The 19511-nt window shown below is 38.3% G+C and overlaps 1 protein-coding gene across 23 annotated transcripts in view; it reads left to right on the forward strand.

Moving 5' to 3' along the window:
• The window catches only part of UNC79 (unc-79 subunit of NALCN channel complex), a 280616-nt gene that overhangs the window by 136096 nt on the left and 125009 nt on the right, over positions 1-19511 (forward strand). For 20 of the 23 annotated variants that reach the window (XM_040478108.1, XM_040478112.1, XM_040478092.1 and 17 more), the window contains 5 exons: positions 8095-8285; positions 8856-8979; positions 10941-11081; positions 13198-13419; positions 15519-15746. In XM_040478108.1, coding sequence (XP_040334042.1) covers positions 8095-8285; positions 8856-8979; positions 10941-11081; positions 13198-13419; positions 15519-15746 — 906 coding nt within the window. The remainder of the gene's footprint in view (positions 1-8094; positions 8286-8855; positions 8980-10940; positions 11082-13197; positions 13420-15518; positions 15747-19511) is intronic. The other 3 variants (XM_040478104.1, XM_040478103.1, XM_040478097.1) reach the window with 3 other exon arrangements.

Consider the following 19511-nt stretch of genomic DNA (forward strand, 5'->3'; position numbering starts at 1 on the left):
TTTTCAGTCAGTGGACATTTGGGCTCTTTCCACACTTTGGCTCTTGTCGATAGTGCTGCTATAAACATTGGGGTGCATGTGCCCTTTTGAATCAGCACTTCTGTATCCTTTGGATACATATCTAGTAGTGCAATTACTGGGTCATAGGGTAGGTCTATTTTTAATTTTTTGAGGAAACTCCACACTGTTTTCCAGAGTGGCTGCACCAGTTTGCATTCCCACCAGCAGTGCGAAAGAATTCCTCTTTCTCCACATCCTTGCCAACATCTGTTGTTGCCTGACTTGTTAATGTTAGCCATTCTGACAGGGGTGAGGTGGCATCTCATTGTGGTTTTAATTTGCATTTCCCTGGTGATGAGTGAAGTTGAGCATTTTTTCATGTGTCAGTTGGCCATCTGGATGGCTTCTTTGGAGAAGTGTCTATTCATGTCTTTTGCCCATTTCTTCACTGGATTATTTGTTTTTTGGGTGTGGAATTTGATAAGTTCTTTGTAGATTTTGGATACTAACCCTTTATCTGATATGTCATTTGCAAATATCTTCTCCCATTCTGTCGATTGCCTTTTAGTTTTTTTGCTGACTGTTTTCTTTGCTGTGCAGAAGCCTTTTTTCTTGATGAGGTCTCAATAGTTCTTTTTGCTTTTGTTTCCCTTACCTCTGGAGACATGTTGAGTAAGAAGTTGCTGTGGCTGAGGTCAAAGAGGTAGTTGCCTGTTTTCTCCTCTAGGGATGGCTTCCTGTCTAACATTTAGGTCTTTCATCCATTTTGAGTTTATTTTTGTTTATGGGGTAAGAAAGTGGTCCAGGTTCATTGTTCTGCATGTCGCTGTCCAGTTTTCCCAGCACCACTTGCTGAAGAGACTGTCTTTGTTCCATTGGATATTCTTTCCTGCTTTGTTAAAGATTAGTTGGCCATACATTTGTGGGTCCATTTCTGGGTTCTCTATTCTCCTCCATTGATCTGAGTGTTTTTGTGCCAGTACCATACTGTCTTGATGATTACAGTTTTATAGTACAGCTTGAAGTCCAGGATTATGATGCCTCTAGCTTTGGTTTTCTTTTTCAGGATTGCTTTGGCTATTCGGGGTCTTTTCTGGTTCCACACAAATTTTAGGGTTTTTTTTGTTCTAGCTCTGTGAAGCATGCTGGTGTTATTTTGGGTAGTATCTACATTTTAACGATATTTGTTCTTCCAATTCATGAGCATGGAATTTGTGTGTGTGTCTTCAATTTCTTTCATAAGCTTTCTATAGTTTTCAGTGTATAGATTTTTCACCTCTTTGATCAGGTTTATTCTTAGGTATTTTATGGTTTTGGGTGCAATTGTAAATGGGATTGATCCCTTGATTTCTCTTTCTGCTGCTTTATTATTGGTGTATAGAAATGCAATTGATTTCTGTACATTGATTTTATATCCTGTGACTTTGCTGAATTCATGTATCAGTTCTAGCAGTTTATTGGTAGAGTCTTTGGGGTTTTCCACACAGAGTGTCATGTCATCTGTGAAGAGTGAAAATTTGACTTCCTCCCTGTCGATTTGGATGCCTTTTATTTCTTTATATTGTCTGATTGCTGAGGCTAGGACTTCCAACAGTGTATCGAGTAACAGTGGTGAGAGTGGACATCTTTGTCATGTTTCTGACCTTAGGAGGAAAGCTCTCAGTTTTTCCCCCTTGAGGATGATATTAGTGGTGGGTCATTCATATTTGGCCTTTATGGTCTTGAGGTATGATCCTTCTATCCCTTCTATCCCTTTTCTTGATGGTTTTTATTAAGAAATGATGCTATATTTTATCAAATGCTTTTTTTTACATGCAATTTCTTATTAAGAAGACACCAGTAACCCAAAAAACTCTGTCCTTTTTTGAGAAAGAAAACCAAACTCAGGGGTGCCTGGGTGGCTCAATTGGTTAAGCATCCAACTTTGGCTCAGGTCATGATCTCATGGTTCATGGGTTTGAGCCCTGCATCGGGCTCTGTGATGGCAGCTCAGAGCCTGGAACCTGCTTCGGATTCTGTCTCCCTGTCTCTGTGCCCCTCCCCTGCTTGTGCTCTGTCTCTCAAAAATAAATAAACATTGACAAAAAAAAAAAAAAACAAAACAGCCCAAACACAGGTTTTATACTGCTACACTGTTAATATTAAAGTTCACTTGGTGTTGTATGGAAACCACTTTGACAATAAATTTCATATTTAAAAAAATAATAAAATAAAATAAAATAAAATAAAATAAAAAAAATAAAAAAAAATAAAGTTCACTTAAAAAACTTTCCCCATCAGTCTTAGCCAGTTTGACCACACAAGGTAAGATTCTCTCTCTGTCCTCCACCCCCACCCTCCACACCATCCTTTACAACTTTTTATTTCTATTCAGGTTTTTGTCCTTCACATTACTCTTTTTTTATTCTAGAAAGCCTTCTTACCACCTCTACAGAATGACTTTAGGACAGAATTACTCTTTTTGTCCTTAACAAAATTGTCTCATATATTCCTTAAATATTCTGCATACGGAGTTTTTTCCATCACTCTTACTATTTCTAATAGTTTCACTTATATATATTGATCATAGTTTTCACCACTTGATAACCTCTATTTTTCAGAGAAAACCAGGAGGTAGACAGTTTGTGAATTTCCTGTCACCTACCAGTGTTTTGTAGCATATTAGCAAATTTTATGAATATACTACTTTATAACCTCAAGAGCTATACTTCATAGTATAGTTTCTCAATATGGCAAAAAGAACATATTTATTAACAGATCAAAATATCTTTAGTCTCTCTGTCATAATAAGAATCCAAAAGCAGGTGCACCTGGTGGCTCAGTTAGTTAAGCATTGACTCCTAGTTTTGGTTCAGGTCATGATCTCATGGTTTGTGAGGTCGAGACTCATGTCCATGCAGAGCCTGCTTGGGATTTTCTCTCTTTCCCTCTCTGTCTGCTCCTCCCCCTCTCACATGCACTTGTGCTCTCTGTCTCAAAATAAATAAACATAAAAAAAAAAAAGAATCTAAAAGTATATAAACTTGTATTCAGTAATTAATGTTTCAGTGTTTTGTCTTTTTTTCTTTTTAACGTTTATTTATTCTTGAGAGGGAGAGACAGAGCACAAGCAGGGAAGGCACGGAGAGAGAGGGAGACACAGACTCCAAAGCAGGCTCCAGGCTCCGAGCTGTCATCACAGAGCCTGACATGGGGCTCAAACTCACAAACCGTGAGATCGTGACCTGCGCCAAAGTTGGACACTTAACCGACTGAGCCACCCAGGCACCCCTCAGTGTTTTGTCTTATTTAGAAATGGTCTAGATATTCAACAGGTATATATCATTTAATGTAACTTAGTATAACTTTCGTTTCAAGCTATCAAAAACATTTTGGAAACTACTAAGTAGACATATTATAACACACAGTTATTGTTGAAATAAAGCTTGTCAGAATAATAATTTAATTAAAATTAAATCTATACTTTTATAATCTTAAACATCTAGTAAATATAATATTAACTTACTTGACTAGAAAACCGACATAGAATAAAAATGTATGATTAGATTATACTCACTGCTGATAACTCAGAAGACACAACTGTTTTTATTAAACCAACTATATGAATCTCGTCTTGTTTATGAAAGATTTACCCAAATCACATGAACTTGAAAAACATTTGGGTTACTGTCTATATTTCTGAGAGTTTGGGGAATATTTAATTCATATAAGTTACGTTTTTAAAACTCATTTAGAATAGATCTTTCGATGGATTTTGTAAATTGTCAATACCATTCAGAAGTAACAAAATATCACATATACATAATATACCTATGCAAAAGTATAGACAGACACACATACAAATGGTCCCCAGTTTACCATGGTTTGACTTAGGATTTTTCGACTTTACAATGGTACAAGAGTGATACACATTCAGTAGAAACCGTACTTCAACATGTGAATTTTGATCTTTTCCTGGACTAGTGGTATGCAGTATGATCCTCACTCATGATGCTGGGCAGGGGCCACGAGCCTCAGCTCCCAGACAGCCACGTGGTCACTGGGTCAACCTTTGCTATACCAGCTACCGTTGCGCACCCACACAGCCATTCTGTTTTTCACTTGCAGTACAGTATTCAATAACTTACATGAGCTATTTAACACTTTATTATAAAAGAGGCTTTGTATTAGATGATTTTGCCCAGCTGTAGGCCAATGTGAGTGTCCTGAGCACATGCAAGGTGGGCCAGGCTAAGCAATGATATTTGGTAAGTTGGGAGTGTTAAGTGTATTTTTAATTTATGGTATTTTCAACTTATGATGGGCTTATTGGGACACAATGCAATTTTGAGTTGAGAAAGATCTGTAGAGACCTTAACAGTAGAGACTGTCATAGTAATACAAAACTCACTAGTTTATGTAAGAGTTGTTTTTCAAATTCACTTTTCATCATCACTTTTATTCAAATTATGTTTCTAGCAGATAGAACAAGTGGTTAACTATTCAATGTAAGGACTAAAGCTTTTTATCAATATTTTTAGAGAGACCTTCAAGATCTTTTTATTTGCCCTGATGTGTAATGAAGGCTGTGGTTCAGCCTTAGGCAGTTAGTTATTTTAGTCCACTAAGAAGTTACTTTTTATTTTTTTGTATTTACTTTATTTTATTTATTTTTTTATTTTTGGGGGGTGCCTACAATCTTTATTTATTTTTAATAAAATTCATTGTCAAGTTGGCTAACATACAGTGTATACAGTGTGCTCTTGGTTTTCCATGATTCATCGCATACATACAACACCCAGTGCTCATCCCAACAAGTGCCCTCTTCAATGCCCATCAACCATTTTCCCCTCTCCCTCACCTCTCCCCCCCCCGCCATCAACCCTCAGTTTGTTCTCTGTGTTTAAGAGTCTCTTATGGTTTGCCTCCCTCCCTCTCTGTAACTGTTTTTTCCCCCTTCCCTCTCCCTATGGTCTTCTGTTAAGTTTCTCAAGTTCCACATATGAGTGGAAACATATGATACCTGTCTCTCTCTGACTGACTTATTTCACTTAGCATAATACCCTCCAGTTCCGTTGCTGCAAAGGGCAGGATTTCATTCTTTCTCATTGTCAAGTAGTATTCCATTGTGTATATAAACCACATCTTCTTTATCCATTTTTAAAAGCTGGAATATGCTAAGGAAAAAGGCATTGGAGGTTTGCTAAGGCGGGGGGGGGGGGTTAATTGGAGCTTCTCAGGAGGAAGAATAAATTTCTCCTTTTTTAAAATTAATTTTTTTTTTAACCACAGGAGGCAATAGTACAAGTAAAAGCAAGACATCCCTTTGGCCTGAGAGCCAGCTATTTCCTTGGATGTTTGCATCTTAGAGAGATGCTTTCAGGACCTTGAGAAGATAGTTCTGAGGGGTAGAAGATTTACATCACAAAGAGGGAGAGAAAGGATGCAAACTTTTAAAGTCACTGGTCTAAGAGGGTTTTGATTGGGACAAATAATGAATTCTCTAGGTAGCATGGAGCTTTTAGGAGCAGGCATTTTAAGGGAGGAGGGGTTTGGGAGGTGGGCAACATTATTTGTGCTGAGTCTGAAGTCTTGAGTGGGTCCACGTTGAGGCCTTAGTACAGAGGAGGGTTCAGGGGGGTCTGCCTGAGGAGGCTGAGGCCTGGGACAATTACTAATAAAGTGTTTATTCAGTGCAGCATAGTCCCCTTTTCCCATGTCCTGACTTTCTGTAGTATCTGCAGGCATCTTGAGATGAATAGGGGAAACTCTGGGATTGGGAAGAAGCATGGGTGGGCTTTGGGATACTTCCAGAACCACAATTACGTTTTTTGTAAAGATTCAATTAGTAAGGCGAGGACAGTTATTTTTAATTCTTCAAAGAATAAGATGGCAGCCTTGATAATATTTAATTAAGGAGCTGGGCTACCCCCTTGACTGCATTAATTTGAATTCTTTATATCAATGAGAGGCTTTCCAACTAAGGGGAAAACAGAAGATTCCTATGTTCTGAGATGTGTAGATTTAGAGCTGTGTGCCTTTGCAATATTTTTGTAAATTGTTTGGCGAAGACTTTAGGATATTTTCCTTCCTTCGGAGTATGTCATTCCACTTTAGCCCAATTAAACTTTGGAGGGAAGGCCTCTATAATAGCTCCTATCAGGCTCTGAATATGGGCCTCTGACTGGATCATTTGCAGGAGAAGGTGGTGGAGGGGAGTTCATGGTGGGGGCAGATTTTAATTTTTGTTCTAAATCTGATTTCTGTTCTAGAATTTTGCTAGGGGAGTCTTTAGGCTAGCTGTGATCTTTTGTGTGTGTGTGTCTTACCAGTTTGATCCTCCCATATTGGTAATATGACATTTGTTTAAGGTGAGAACTCTCTAAAATCCTTTTAAATATAACAACTTTTCCGAATCAAAGGATCCATTGTTTATCTATTGACAATTTAGGAACACCCCAGAGATACTTATTCCAAAATGTGACTCAAAGCCAGTAGGCATTTGGGGCGCCTAGGTGGCTTAGTAGGTTGAGCGTCTGACTCTTGATTTTGCTCATGTCATGATCTCATGGTTTGTGAGTTTGAGTGCTGCGTTGGGATCTGCCTTCAGCTCTTGGAGCCTGCTTGAAATTGTCTCTCTGCCCACCCCCAAAATAAATAAACTTAAAAATTTTTTTTTTCAACGTTTTTATTTATTTTTGGGACAGAGAGAGACAGAGCATGAACGGGGGAAGGGCAGAGAGAGAGGGAGACACAGAATGGGAAACAGGCTCCAGGCTCTGAGCCATCAGCCCAGAGCCCGACGCGGGGCTCGAACTCACGGACCATGAGATCGTGACCTGGCTGAAGTCGGACGCTCAACCGACTGCGCCACCCAGGTGCCCCTAAAATAAATAAACTTTAAAACAACAACAACAAGAAAAAAACCCGTAGGCCTCTGAGTGTATGTAACTAACAACAGTGACAGTCCCAGAAATGTAGTCACTTCCTGCAAATTTCTAATCAATCATCTAGGATTTTGGAAATAGGATACCAAATAGATAGTTGAGCTTTAAATAGAATTGATTTAATTGTTTTCAATAATTTAGAATTCTAGGAATAAAAATTAAATGTTTAAAATTGGATTCATTTAAAATAAGGTAGTTTCCAACGATTCTTGTATTATATGGTAAAGATTCAGGACCAGTTGAGCTGTTGTTACTTTGACATACATAATAAGAATATAAGGTCTTTATCTAAAATTGGAATTATAAGGGCACCTGGGTGGCTTAGGCAGTGAAGCGTCTGAATTCGGCTCAGGTCACGATCTCACAGTTCATGGGTTTGAGTCCTGTGTGGGGCTCTGTGTTGACAGCTCAGAGCCTGGAGCCTGCTTCAGATTCTGTGTCTCCTCCTCTGTCTCTCTGCCCCTCCCCCACTTGCACTCAGTCTCTCTCTCTCTTTCAAAAAAATAAACATTAAAAAATAAATAAATGACATTGAAATTATAAACAGAACCCGAATTTAATTCGATATAATTTTTTTTGCACTAGAAAATTAATATACTATCTTAGTAGAAAACACGTTTTTTTTTTTTTTTAAATTAATGAATTCATCCATCCTTAGAACATTTTTAGGAGAAAAATTGTGGCATAATATAGCATAGGGAAGAATAGCACTCTCTGCCACTTTATTTTCCATACTGGAAAATATTAAATGCAAAGTGTACAGTAGTAGAAATCTATATTCCTCTGAAGCACAGGTGTAACTGCACGTATTTGTAATGGGTTTGTGAAACTTTAGAAATAATAATGCTCCAGTTGTGTGCTCATCCTGTTAGGAATAAATCTTTGGAATTTTAATTCATGTGTGCGATTCGGACTGCAGTAGAATAGTTGAACTCCAGTCTGTTATTAATATTTAGACCTATTTGTAAGTATGGGGTTTTTTTGTAATTAATGTATCCTGATGGTTTATAGATTCTTACATATCTCACTGGGAAGATACTTGGCCCGCAATTCAGATGTAATGGATTTCGGTCTTCCTCTGTATCCATCTCCTTTAGGAAGTCCTTAGAGTATAACCTTAACAGGTGCATTTTGTTCTTTTCCCCTATGGCTGTGGAAATGCCATCAGGTTGGTGGTTACTGGGATAAATCCTGCAGCACGGTGACTCAGTTGAAGGAAGGTCTCAACCGAATCCTCTGCCTGATCCCCTACAATGTGATCAGTCAGTCTGTGTGGGAGTGTATTATGCCCGAGTGGCTGGAAGCCATCAGAACAGAAGTCCCAGATAACCAGTTAAAAGAATTCAGGGAAGTATTAAGGTGGGTAAGTAGTTTAATGAAGCCACCACAATTATAATGATGTCTGACATTTATTGAGCATGTAATGTGTGCCAGGAACTGTGTTAAGTATTTTATATAATCTTGTTTACTTTTTAACAACCCTATAGAGAAATCTGAAGGTGCAAAATGAAGCAGTTGCAATAAACTGTGCTAAGATGACCTGGAATTGTTGAGAAAAAATTTGGTTCTGGTGGAATAATAGATACACCATATTGTTTGTTTATTTTCAAATATAATTATGATTTGAATAAAGTGGGGAGAATGCAAGGGGATAATGTTTTTAGATGCTGGGGAGCAACTCTAATTCCTTAGAAATGCAATTCTTTCTGTTAAGCCTGATATGAGTATAAACACTAATGTTATTAACAACAGTATGAATTCTTTATTCTAATGAAATAAACTATTATACTAAAATGAAACATGATAATAATATTTGGAACACAGCCCAATCTAAAGTGTTTGGCTCCCCAAATAAGATACAGTTAAAAAATGCAACTCAACCCTGATATATGCCCATTGGTCATTTACTTTTGTTGCTCTGCTTTCCAGCAAAATGTTTGACATTGAGCTCTGTCCTCTACCTTTTTCATTGGAAGAAATGTTTGGCTTTATTAGTTGTCGGTTCACAGGATACCCTTCCTCTGTGCAGGAACAAGCTTTACTGTGGCTTCATGTGAGTAAATGGCACTTTTAATCATTTGGGGCAATAGTTCTTAGCCTGGGAACTTTAGATCCCTGGGTAGAGGAGCGGGGAGTTATTGCAGAGTCTATAAATTTGCATGTTTGCTGAGGGTAGTCTATAGACTAATAACTCATTGCATAGATAAATAACTATATGTCAAATATATGTGGCTATCATTATGGTTAGTAAAATACAGATTTATGCAATACTATTACTGAATTCATAATAGCTTTTGGTCCTTATGTATTTTTCCATCAATAGATTCTAAAAGTATAATAGGCTGTCTTGTGGGGTTCTTTTAAATCTTTTGATATTAAATAGGTGCTTTACTTGGGAAGGTTGAGAGCTGCTGCCTTAGGGAGTAGCATGAGCTACTGGAATGCCTTTCTCCCCGGTCTGCATTTGTAACTCCAGCTTATCCTTAAAGCCCAACTCAAAAATGATCTCATCTATGAAGTTTTCTTCACACCCCCATTTTCTCTTTGGAATTCACTATTTCTTCCCCCAGTACTCATACAGGCTCCTTGTGTCAATTTTATTCAGCCTAATATTTAGTTCATTTTTGTCTCTTCTCCTGATTGCAAATGCATGGAGTGCAGGGACCAGGCAGGGCTTTTTTCATTTCGAAATCATATCTCCCTTCATCCTTTCCTCTCAACATCTAGCACATGCCTTGTATTTATTTGATGAATGTTCTTAAAAATTCATTAAATTGAGTTGAATGTCTGTCAGAAAGTTTGGCTAGTTTCAAAAAAGGAGGCCAGAGTCAATGTTTAGATTCGCTATGGGTGCAGATACGTTGCTGTATCACAGAAGGATGAATTTTCAAGTCATGAAGATGCCTTTCTGGGTTCTATACTGGGGAACAATATTTTTCACAACTGAGAAAGAGTAAAGGGACCATTTTTTAAAAAGTACCTTTTGGACCCAGAATTGTAACATTTCATCCCCAAGCAGATCTCAGCAAGGTTATCTCTCATTTTAGGAAAGCCAGTCCTTCTACAGATGGCTAGGTGTTGTTACTCAGTTACATGCCCTTTAGGCTGAGTTCTGTAGGGGTGAGCAGAAAGGGCTCTAAACCTCTGTCCTCAGCATGGCTAGAGCAATTACAGCTGCATGTTTTATGGACTGGGCTTTCCCAGAGTTCTGGTTTGAAGACAGGGTTCTGCAACTGAAGGAGGTTTTAAACCTCTGGTCTAACATTTGGGGAACAGAGTGAAAAGTATAGTGATTGGAACCGACTCATTTATTAATTAATTGTGGAAACATTTATAGAGTTCCTCTGTGCCAGGCATCGTAATTGGCACGGGGATGAAAATGAGATAAGAGATGGTCCTGTCCTCACACTTCCTTTCTTCAGGGAGCTCACAGCGGGAGAGACAGTATCAAATAGTCAAATATATTGAAAAGTAATCATTGCTCTAATAAATGTATGTACAAAGTTTTAAGGAAGCAGAGAAGAGGGATGAATTAATTCTGTCTGAAGGAAAGATGCATCTATTTCCAAAAATTCATTACAGATAAAGTCACTTGACTTTGGCAGAGGGTACCTGAGCTTGTATCAGAAAGCAAGGTCAGATGGCGCAGTCAGATCAGAGGGAGGATGGACTGGAGGAAGATCGCACACAGGTTACACTAGTCCAGGAGGAAGATGATGAGTAAGGCACTAGCAGTGCTATGGAAAAGAGGAGACAATGTCAAGAGATGCTTAGAAGTTTTAATAGAAATAACATGGCAGTTTATGGGATGTGGGGAGTGGGGAAGATAGAAGGTCCAATAATAACTTTGAGTTTTTACTATGAAAAATTGAGGTTGGCTGTGCTGATAGAATATACGTAAGGCTAAGTATCCTTATGTTCAGTAGTTCACTTTGGGAAAAAATGTTAAATGCAGTTTTTTTTTTTGAGTTTTAAAGTTTATATTTTGGGGGGATATATGCCTTTTTTCCCCAGGTATTATCGGAGTTAGACATCATGGTTCCACTTCAACTATTGATAAGTATGTTTTCTGATGGAGTTAATTCTGTTAAAGAACTGGCAAATCAAAGAAAATCAAGAGTCAGTGAACTGGCAGGGAACCTTGCAGCTCGAAGGGTAATTATTGCCACAACTGTTTTTGTCTTACTTGTTAAGATTTTGTCAATTATACCAGGTCTAAAAGTAGCATCATAGTAAAATTCTCTAAAAATGCTTTTTCATCCCATCTCACTCTGTTAATCTTTTAAGCACATTAAATAATAGAAAAGATTGATCTAAGATATGTTCTGTATAATCTACAGTCAATAAATTATTGAGTTTTCATTTTCCTTTGAGTTTTTCTCCTGCACATACCTATTAGCTATCTCTCATCCTTGATGAAAGCAAAAAGAGTAGCTTTGAGGTATTCTTCTTTTTTTTGTTTGTTTCTTTTGGTCTCCTGGTGAATAAGAATTCTTTACCAGTTGTTAGGCAGATCAGTGCTTCACTTTGGGGATGAGGAGTTTGGGTGTTTTGTTCTATCATGTTTTGAGAAGATGTGGTCATCTGATGGTTACTGTGAGTGATGCTGTCACTGTGGACCAACTGAGCCCATTTTGGGGGGCCCCTTTGTACTTCTGTGAATGAGAAAAGTCAGCATAGTCTAGTCCGAGGTGTAGGAAAACTATTGGGAATTTCTGATAATATTTTTGTGGAGGACATGATAGAGCTTCTGTTGGTGTGCTGACATTCCTAGACCAGGATCAGTTCTGGAGAGGTTCACTCTCAATGTGATGGTAGGCAGGGACTGTTCGCAACTTTCCCTTGTCAGCCTCTCCATACCATTTTTTCTTACTGTCATTCTACCTGATATCTAGGGACTAGAAAATATATCAGAATCATGGGATCATAGTTTGTATTCAGTGCTCTCTTTTGATTTTTAATCATCATTACTTTTCTTGTCTGCCTCATAAGAACCAGCTGGCAAACATTTTTATGTTGTTTCTTTCTTCTGTAACCTTTAATATTACATAACTTAATTGGTGCCTTATACTGTGCAATATATTCACAGTGAACCATAGCACAGAACTGTGTGAGGCAGTTGGAGAAGAGCTCATTGTCCTCATTTTATAAATACGTAGCCTGAGGTTCAGTGGGTTGAGGTGATTTGCCGTAGACAACACTGTCAATATCCAGATATTCTGACTCTTGGTGGGGTACTCTTTTTCTTTAGTTTAAATATTGTGTTCAAGGAACTCTCTGGTTATTATATCTTTAAGAGAGAAAATATGATTTCAGAGTGATATACAGGTATGTCAGTCAGGGTCATGGTACAGAATTTATCCTAGATGGTTCAAATGAAGGGACTTTCATGGAGACTTTGCCTATAGAGTTATGGGGAAAGTTAAGGGAGCAATAAGGGTTGGTTGAGGCACCTAGACATCAGCAACAGCTCAGTAGGAAGCCATTAGACCCCTAAGGCTGAAGGAACAAGGAAAAGAGTTCCTGGAGCCCATTGAGTGCTGAAATTTTAAGGAAGGGCTGGCTGGAAGAGTAGTGGAGAGATTGCCAGAGATGTAGCATCAAAGCAGGCAGAGGGTGGGAGATACACGTCTACCTCTCTCTCCATCAGCTTCAGGGCTTCTGCTGGTATCTCCCACTGATTGAACCCAACTGGAAGCTAGCTTGCAAGAAAGCTGGGAAAGACTCCATCCTTGGCATCCTTGGGCATAGGGCAGGGCAGAAGAGGGCAGTGAGGGGCTTGGGTAGGCAAATGGAGAATAATCAGTACAACCAGTACAACAATTTGACATATATTGTTTTCCCATAATAGTTTGATAATTGTACTATCCAGATGCCATTCTTCTTTAATCAGTCATGTTAAACTGAGATTTTGTGCTCATGATTCTCAAACTGATCTTGCAATATCTGGTTATGGTTTTAGGTTGGTGCAAACAATTTACTTTAATTGGAAATGTGTGATGGGATGAACAATATAATGGCAAAGACAGCTGCCTTCATTCTTCAGGGTGCTGATGTTTCATTCACCTGACAGTCACAAAGTTTAGATGATTTTATTTCTTGTTTTTATATTTTGAGAAGATCCATAATATTTGAAAGTACTAATGCTATTGACTAAGGAAGGAAATCAGTGTGACAGCTGGAAATACCTTCCATGAGTCTCCAGATATTTTATATAAGCCATTTTAGCCTCTGTGAGTTCACTTATGTGTGTTGATGTTCTTTCTTCTAGGTGAGTGTTGCCTCTGATCCTGGCCGACGAGTTCAGCACAATATGCTGAGTCCATTTCATAGTCCTTTTCAGAGTCCATTTCGGAGTCCTATGCGTAGTCCATTTCGTAGCCCTTTCAAGAATTTTGGACACCCAGGAGGAAGGACTATTGACTTTGATTGTGAAGATGATGAAATGAATCTAAATTGTTTCATCCTCATGTTTGATCTTCTCCTGAAGCAGGTAGCTGAAGCATGAGCTTCCTTTAGTTCAGAGGTGAAGGATAAGGGAAAGCATTGTATAGTGATTCTTGCTATGTGTTTGACATCTTCATACTTGCTGAAATGATGCAACATCACTCAAGACATTTTGCAAACTCCTTTTGGGATTTCCTAGAGTCTGAAAAATACTTGTATGAATATCTGCAATAATGTTGACATGTGAGAATGCATATGAATTTTAGAAACACTCTAGCATCATTAGATGCTGTTGAACATAGATCTGTTGAACATAGATCTGTTGAACAAATTTGGGGAACTGAGTAATGCTATTGTTAGAAAGAGCAAGGTACAACTCTATAGTGATGGGCTGATTTAAATATATTCTAGAAATTGATTTTTGAAGGTAATTTTAAAAGACAAGTTTAAAAGTCTGGTCGGGAGAACATTTCTTTGTAACTTTTTAGTTTGAAATAATTTCAGGCTTGCAGAAAAGTTGCAAGGATAGCACAAAGAATTCCCAAATACTCCTTCCCCAGATTCTCCAGATGTTAACACTTACCACATTTATTTCTGTTGCTCTTAATCTGTATATGTATGTATGAATTGTAGAATTTTAAAAATAAACCACTTGAGGGTGAGTTGCAAATATGGTGCCCCTTTATCCTTAAATACTTCTGAGTGTATTTCCTAAAAAATAAGGACATTCTCTTATATAACCAAGTACAAAATAAGGAAATCAATCAAAATTAGGAAATTAATATTGTTATAATACTATCATCTATTATCTGACCCACAGAAACTAATAATTTTTTAAATTGATATAATGACTACATCTCTATAGCAAAAGAAAAGGAAATATTTTTGATGTAGGACACAACCCAGCATCACTTCGTTGCAAATATTTGTCCTGTCTCATTAGTCTTTGTTAATCCAGAGCAGTTCTTCAGTCTTTGTTCATCTTCCATTTTCTTGATTTTTGAAGAGTACAGTCCAGTTATTTTGTAGAATGTTCCTCAATTTGAGCTTGTCTGATGTTTCTTTATGAATCTATTTGGGTTAAGCATTTTTTTGGCAGTAAGACTACTAGTGTGATTTTATATCCTTTTCAGTGCATTATATCAGGAGGCAGGTGACATGATAATGTTGCCTTACCTGATGGTGATAACTTGGGAAGGTGATTTCTGTCAAATTTCTCTACTCCAAAGCCACTATTTCCCCCTTTGTAATTAACAAGTAACTTGCAGGCTGAGATTTCCTGTTTCTCATCAGACTTTTACCTAATAGTTTTAGCATCCAGGGCTGATTCATGCCTGGATCAATTATTACTATTATAGTTACCAAATGATAATTTTCTAATTTTATCATTTCTTTTAATTTATTAGCTGACATTCTACTGAGGAAACAGTTTCTCTTCTCTCCCATTTCTATATTTATTTGTTTTTTTATCTGCATGTACACATGAATTCTTATTTCATTCAGTGAGTTAAAATCTGTTACTATGATTATTCATTTTGGTGTTCATGTTGTCCTGTATTTGACCAGTGGGAGTCCCTTTAGACTGGCTCTTGTGTTCTATTGACATATCCCAGTCATTCCTTGAACACTTCCTCAATTTCTGGCATAACAAGATGTTCCAGGCTCATTTTATGTTTTCCTCGCCCCAACCTTGAAATCAGCCATTTCTCCAAGGAGCCCTGGTTCCTCTTAGTGGATAATGGATAAATGGTATTTAGAAACTAAGATCTGGACGTTAGGTGAGGAGCAGCAATTTTTTTAATGTGTAAAATCTCATAAAGTGGTAAGTTTAAAAAACAACTTTTTAAAATGTCCTACGTGATTTTAAAAATAATTCCCATTGTGTGTCTTGTGTTTAGAGTCTTTTTAGAAGAATCCATGGGAAGCAATATATATTCATGGTCTATAATTCTTATCATCTTTAAATAACTTAATATTGTTGTTAGTAAATTTTATCCCCATTTAGTATGCCAGTGGAATATTGGACAAAAGGACCAAATTCCTTCTTCTTTTTTCTCTTTCTTTCTTTCTTTCTTTCCTTTTTTTCTTTCTTTCTTTCTTTTTTGTTTTTTGGTTTTTTTTGGCCTTTATTTTGATATCTTTCAGATGGAGTTACAAGATGATGGGATTACGATGGGTTTAGAGCACAGCTTATCAAAGGACATTATTTCCATTATAAACAATGTCTTCCAAGCTCCCTGGGGGGGCTCCCACACCTGTCAGAAGGAAGAAAAGGCAATTGAGTGTAACTTATGTCAGTCTAGTATTCTCTGCTATCAGCTTGCTTGTGAACTCTTGGAGAGACTGGCTCCTAAAGAAGAAAGCCGGCTGGTGGTAAGAAGTTAAAAAAATGAGGTTGCCCTTGTCTGATAGTGATAATGCCTGTAGAAGCATGTATAATGGTGTCTTCTTCCAATATTACATTATGCTCTATGCTGAGTTATATGTGAGACTGTGGTAAAAGAGAAATTTTCCTGTTCCTTCCACCAACTTATGCTCGTGGAAAGGGATATGAGCTGGAGCTATATCATACAGAATTCTTGAGTCTTGAGTTAGTGTTGTGGAGCATCCATTCATACAATTTTCATAAATACAAAGCATTACTGGTATTCCAGAAATAACTTTTATTACAAAGTTCAGATAACAGTGAAAACTATAAAATATACATATCAAATATCGAGGACATAGATTGGATATGGGTATTGAGAATTCCTAGGTAACCCTGGTTTGGAAAACCCGTTGACTTCATCAACAACTGATAAAGACTTTGCTTCATTTCCTACTTTCCAAGAAAACTGTTTCAATAGGAAACAACTAACATATGCCATTCATTAGCTACTCCATACATTAGTTACTTACTGTTTAGCCAGTTTTCATTTAAGACACACACATCACCAGAATACCCTCACACCATCAAAGGTAGATGGATCTGTATTATTCGGGCCTTTGTTTACTTTCTTCTCTTTTTCTTCTTTTCCACTAATATTTATCTAAGTAGAAAGGGACTTCTTAAAAAAATCTTTTTGAGGTGTAACATACATACAGTAAATTTTTTCTACAGTTTTTAAATACCTTTCCACCTACTGAACTCATTTGTCCTATGTGTTGCAAAATAACATCCCTGTAGTATGGTCTTTCAACATTGTCATTGGATACTTAACCAAAAAAAAAAAAAAGTCACAGTTCTAGATGATGTGAAAACAAATTAAAATTGGACATCTGGGTGGCTCAGTCAGTTAAGTGTCTGACTCTTGATTTCAGCTCAGGCCATGATCTCATGGTTCATGAGTTCAAGCCCCACATCAGGCTCCAATGCTGACAGTCCTTTTCTCTCTGCCCCTCCCCTTCTTGTGCTCTCTCTCTCTCTTTCTCTCAAAAATAAATAAACTTAAAAAAAAAACCCAAATTAAAATCAAGAAGCTTATAGTCTAATCAAGGAGATGTTTAAATAAATGAAAAACCATTAGACACAGTGATTAGTGTGCTGGGTGAGGTCTGAACAAGGGGACCGTGGGGGCAGACAAGGGTCAGCATATCCAGCCTGGAGGTATGGTAGGAAGGAGAGAGCTCCTGGGTTCATATCTGAAAGGAGTGGAGTTAATGAAAGGAAGGTAGTAGGAGAGAAGGACTTTGGAGACCCAGAAAACGCTCTGTTTTAATGATACAGAAGAAAGCAGGGAATGATACATTCAGGAAACTGCAAGCAGTTCAGTGTTGCTGGAGCAGTGAGCAGAATGGGAAAGTAGTGAATGAAAGCTGAGTCAGGCAAGATGGACTCGGTCTTATTTTCACATTCATTAAGGGCTCTGCCTGCCAAACTAAGAAGTTTGAATTTTGTCTTGGTGAATGGGGGACTGCTGAAGAATTTAATCAGGGTGGTGATACAATGTGATGAATCTGAGAAATTCATTCTGCCATTGGAGAAGAGGGATTGGAGGATTTGGGCCCTGGGGACAGGCATCTAGTCAGAAGGTTAATGTGGTCACTCAGGGAGGAAATGGGCAAGTCTGAATTAAAGCAATGGTGGTGGGGATAAGAGAAGGGGCAGGCCTGGTGGATTTTTAGGAAAGAGAATCAGCAGTGCTGATTTAGTTGGCATTGAGGTATGCAAATGTTGAGGACAAACCCATGTTTTCTGGCTTGGGAACTGATAATGTTGCCATTTACAGAAGATTTTTACTGGTGTACAAGTGATCTTTTTGACAGGAGTGGGCATGACGCAGGCACATTCAGACATGGTGGATTGGGATGCCTTCAGATATCCTGGTGAGGTTTTCATGACCAGCGGGTATGTGGATCTGGTTTTAGGAAGAAGGTCAGAAGTAGATAAAAGTTTGGAGCCGCCAGCATATTGTGTTGGGTTGCATAGAATGAGAAAAGAGCCTCGCTAGCATTCTGGGAAGTACCAACTGTTAAGAGGGAAAACAGGAGAACTGATGACCAGAAACAATTTGAGAAGGTGCCAGAGACACAGGGGAAGAGCCAGGGGAGAACAAGTACTCCAAAACCAAGGTAGGAGGCAGTTTTAGAAAAGAAGGAATAGTCGCTCACATGAAGAGAAAAGAGGAAAAATAAAGGATTGAATGTGCCCAGGGGATTTTGAGATTGAGGGTCCTCTATGCCCTTGGGGATGGGAGTAACCATGGATTCCAGGAGTGAGTGCTTAAGAACAGAATCAGCTGAGGGTGTGGCTGCACGAAGTACAGACTTCTCTTTCAGGGAGGGAATGAAAGGGTGAAGGTGATGGAGGCAGATGTCCCGAGCCCTACCCTGTCCCCAGCAGGCTGTCTCTACTGTGTCCATTTTCCCAGCACCATCCCAGGAAGCGAGGAATAAGCAGAAGTGTGGAGGAACTGAGCCATCCAAATAATCTCCCATGTGCATGATGCTTTTGACATTTGTCATGTGCTGGAAGTAACAAATTTGGAGGTGAGCCCAAAGGATTCTGTTCTCCTCTCTCAAAGTTTTATGGGAGAGATGCCCATCAATAAAAGAGGGCTGTGCCCTAGAATGCATGGTCTTCACTGTGCATGTCAGCCCCCTTCGCTCTTTAGTTCTCTTCCTGGGACAGGCAGGGGATAAAAGGGCGATGATGTGACGTGGGGGCTAGCAGGAGGCTTAAGCTAGTATGCAAGATGGACAACACCAGTCCCTGCCACCTAGCAGGATGATTCCAGACACGTGGGTGAATGTCGAGGAGTCAGTAAATAGCAGGAAACTCTTTACCATATCGAATTTCATGCAACTCACTTTATAGTTTGATTTAGTACCTTGCTCATGGGTGACCTAGGGACAGGTTCAGCCTTAACAGAATTGTGAAGTTGGCAGAGATATTCTTCAGGGCCCTCCCAGCCATTGTGCTCATTTTCTTGTGGGTGTCCTAGCACTTCATCCGTCTTGATCTCCTCACTTTGAGCTGGCTGTCAAATAATTCTTGAGAAAATGTGTAGTGGTTAAAGTGTTACCAAAATAGTATGATTTTAAAAGAGGATATTTGAAGTGGGACTTGAAGGAAAGAAGAAGGCTGGTAGAAGGATAATTGGAGATGGATGTTTTAAGTGGCAGCCATAGGAGTGCTCTCTCTCTCACTTAATCTTTCCAATTTCACCTGTATTTGTAGCTTGTTTTATACATATATATTATATATGACATGTATTATCTATAAATATATTGTGTTCAGGATATTCACATAGTTGTACAGCCAATCTCCAGAACTTTTTCATCTCGCATGACTGAACTTCTATATCCCCTAAACAGTAGTTCCCTGTCGTCCCCCTTCCTCTTAGTCCCTGGAAACCACCATTGTATTTTTCTGCATCTCTGAATTTGACTTACTGTAGAGACCTCATATATCTAGAACCATGCGATAACTGTCCTTTTTGTGATTAGCTTATTTCACCTAGCACAGTGTCCTAAAAGTTCATTCATGTTGTAGCATGTGTCAGACTTCCTTCCTTTTTAAGGCTGACTAATGTTTCACTGTATGTATATAACACATTTTGTCTATCTGTTCATCTGTTGATGAACACTTGGGTTGCCATACCTAACTCTCTTTAACTCACATGTTATAGCAATTTCTTGCTCCTAAAAATTTGGTTT

This window comes from Herpailurus yagouaroundi, unplaced genomic scaffold (assembly GCF_014898765.1).
Source record: "Herpailurus yagouaroundi ecotype Mexico unplaced genomic scaffold, PumYag 141, whole genome shotgun sequence".
Taxonomy (NCBI): domain Eukaryota; kingdom Metazoa; phylum Chordata; class Mammalia; order Carnivora; family Felidae; genus Herpailurus; species Herpailurus yagouaroundi.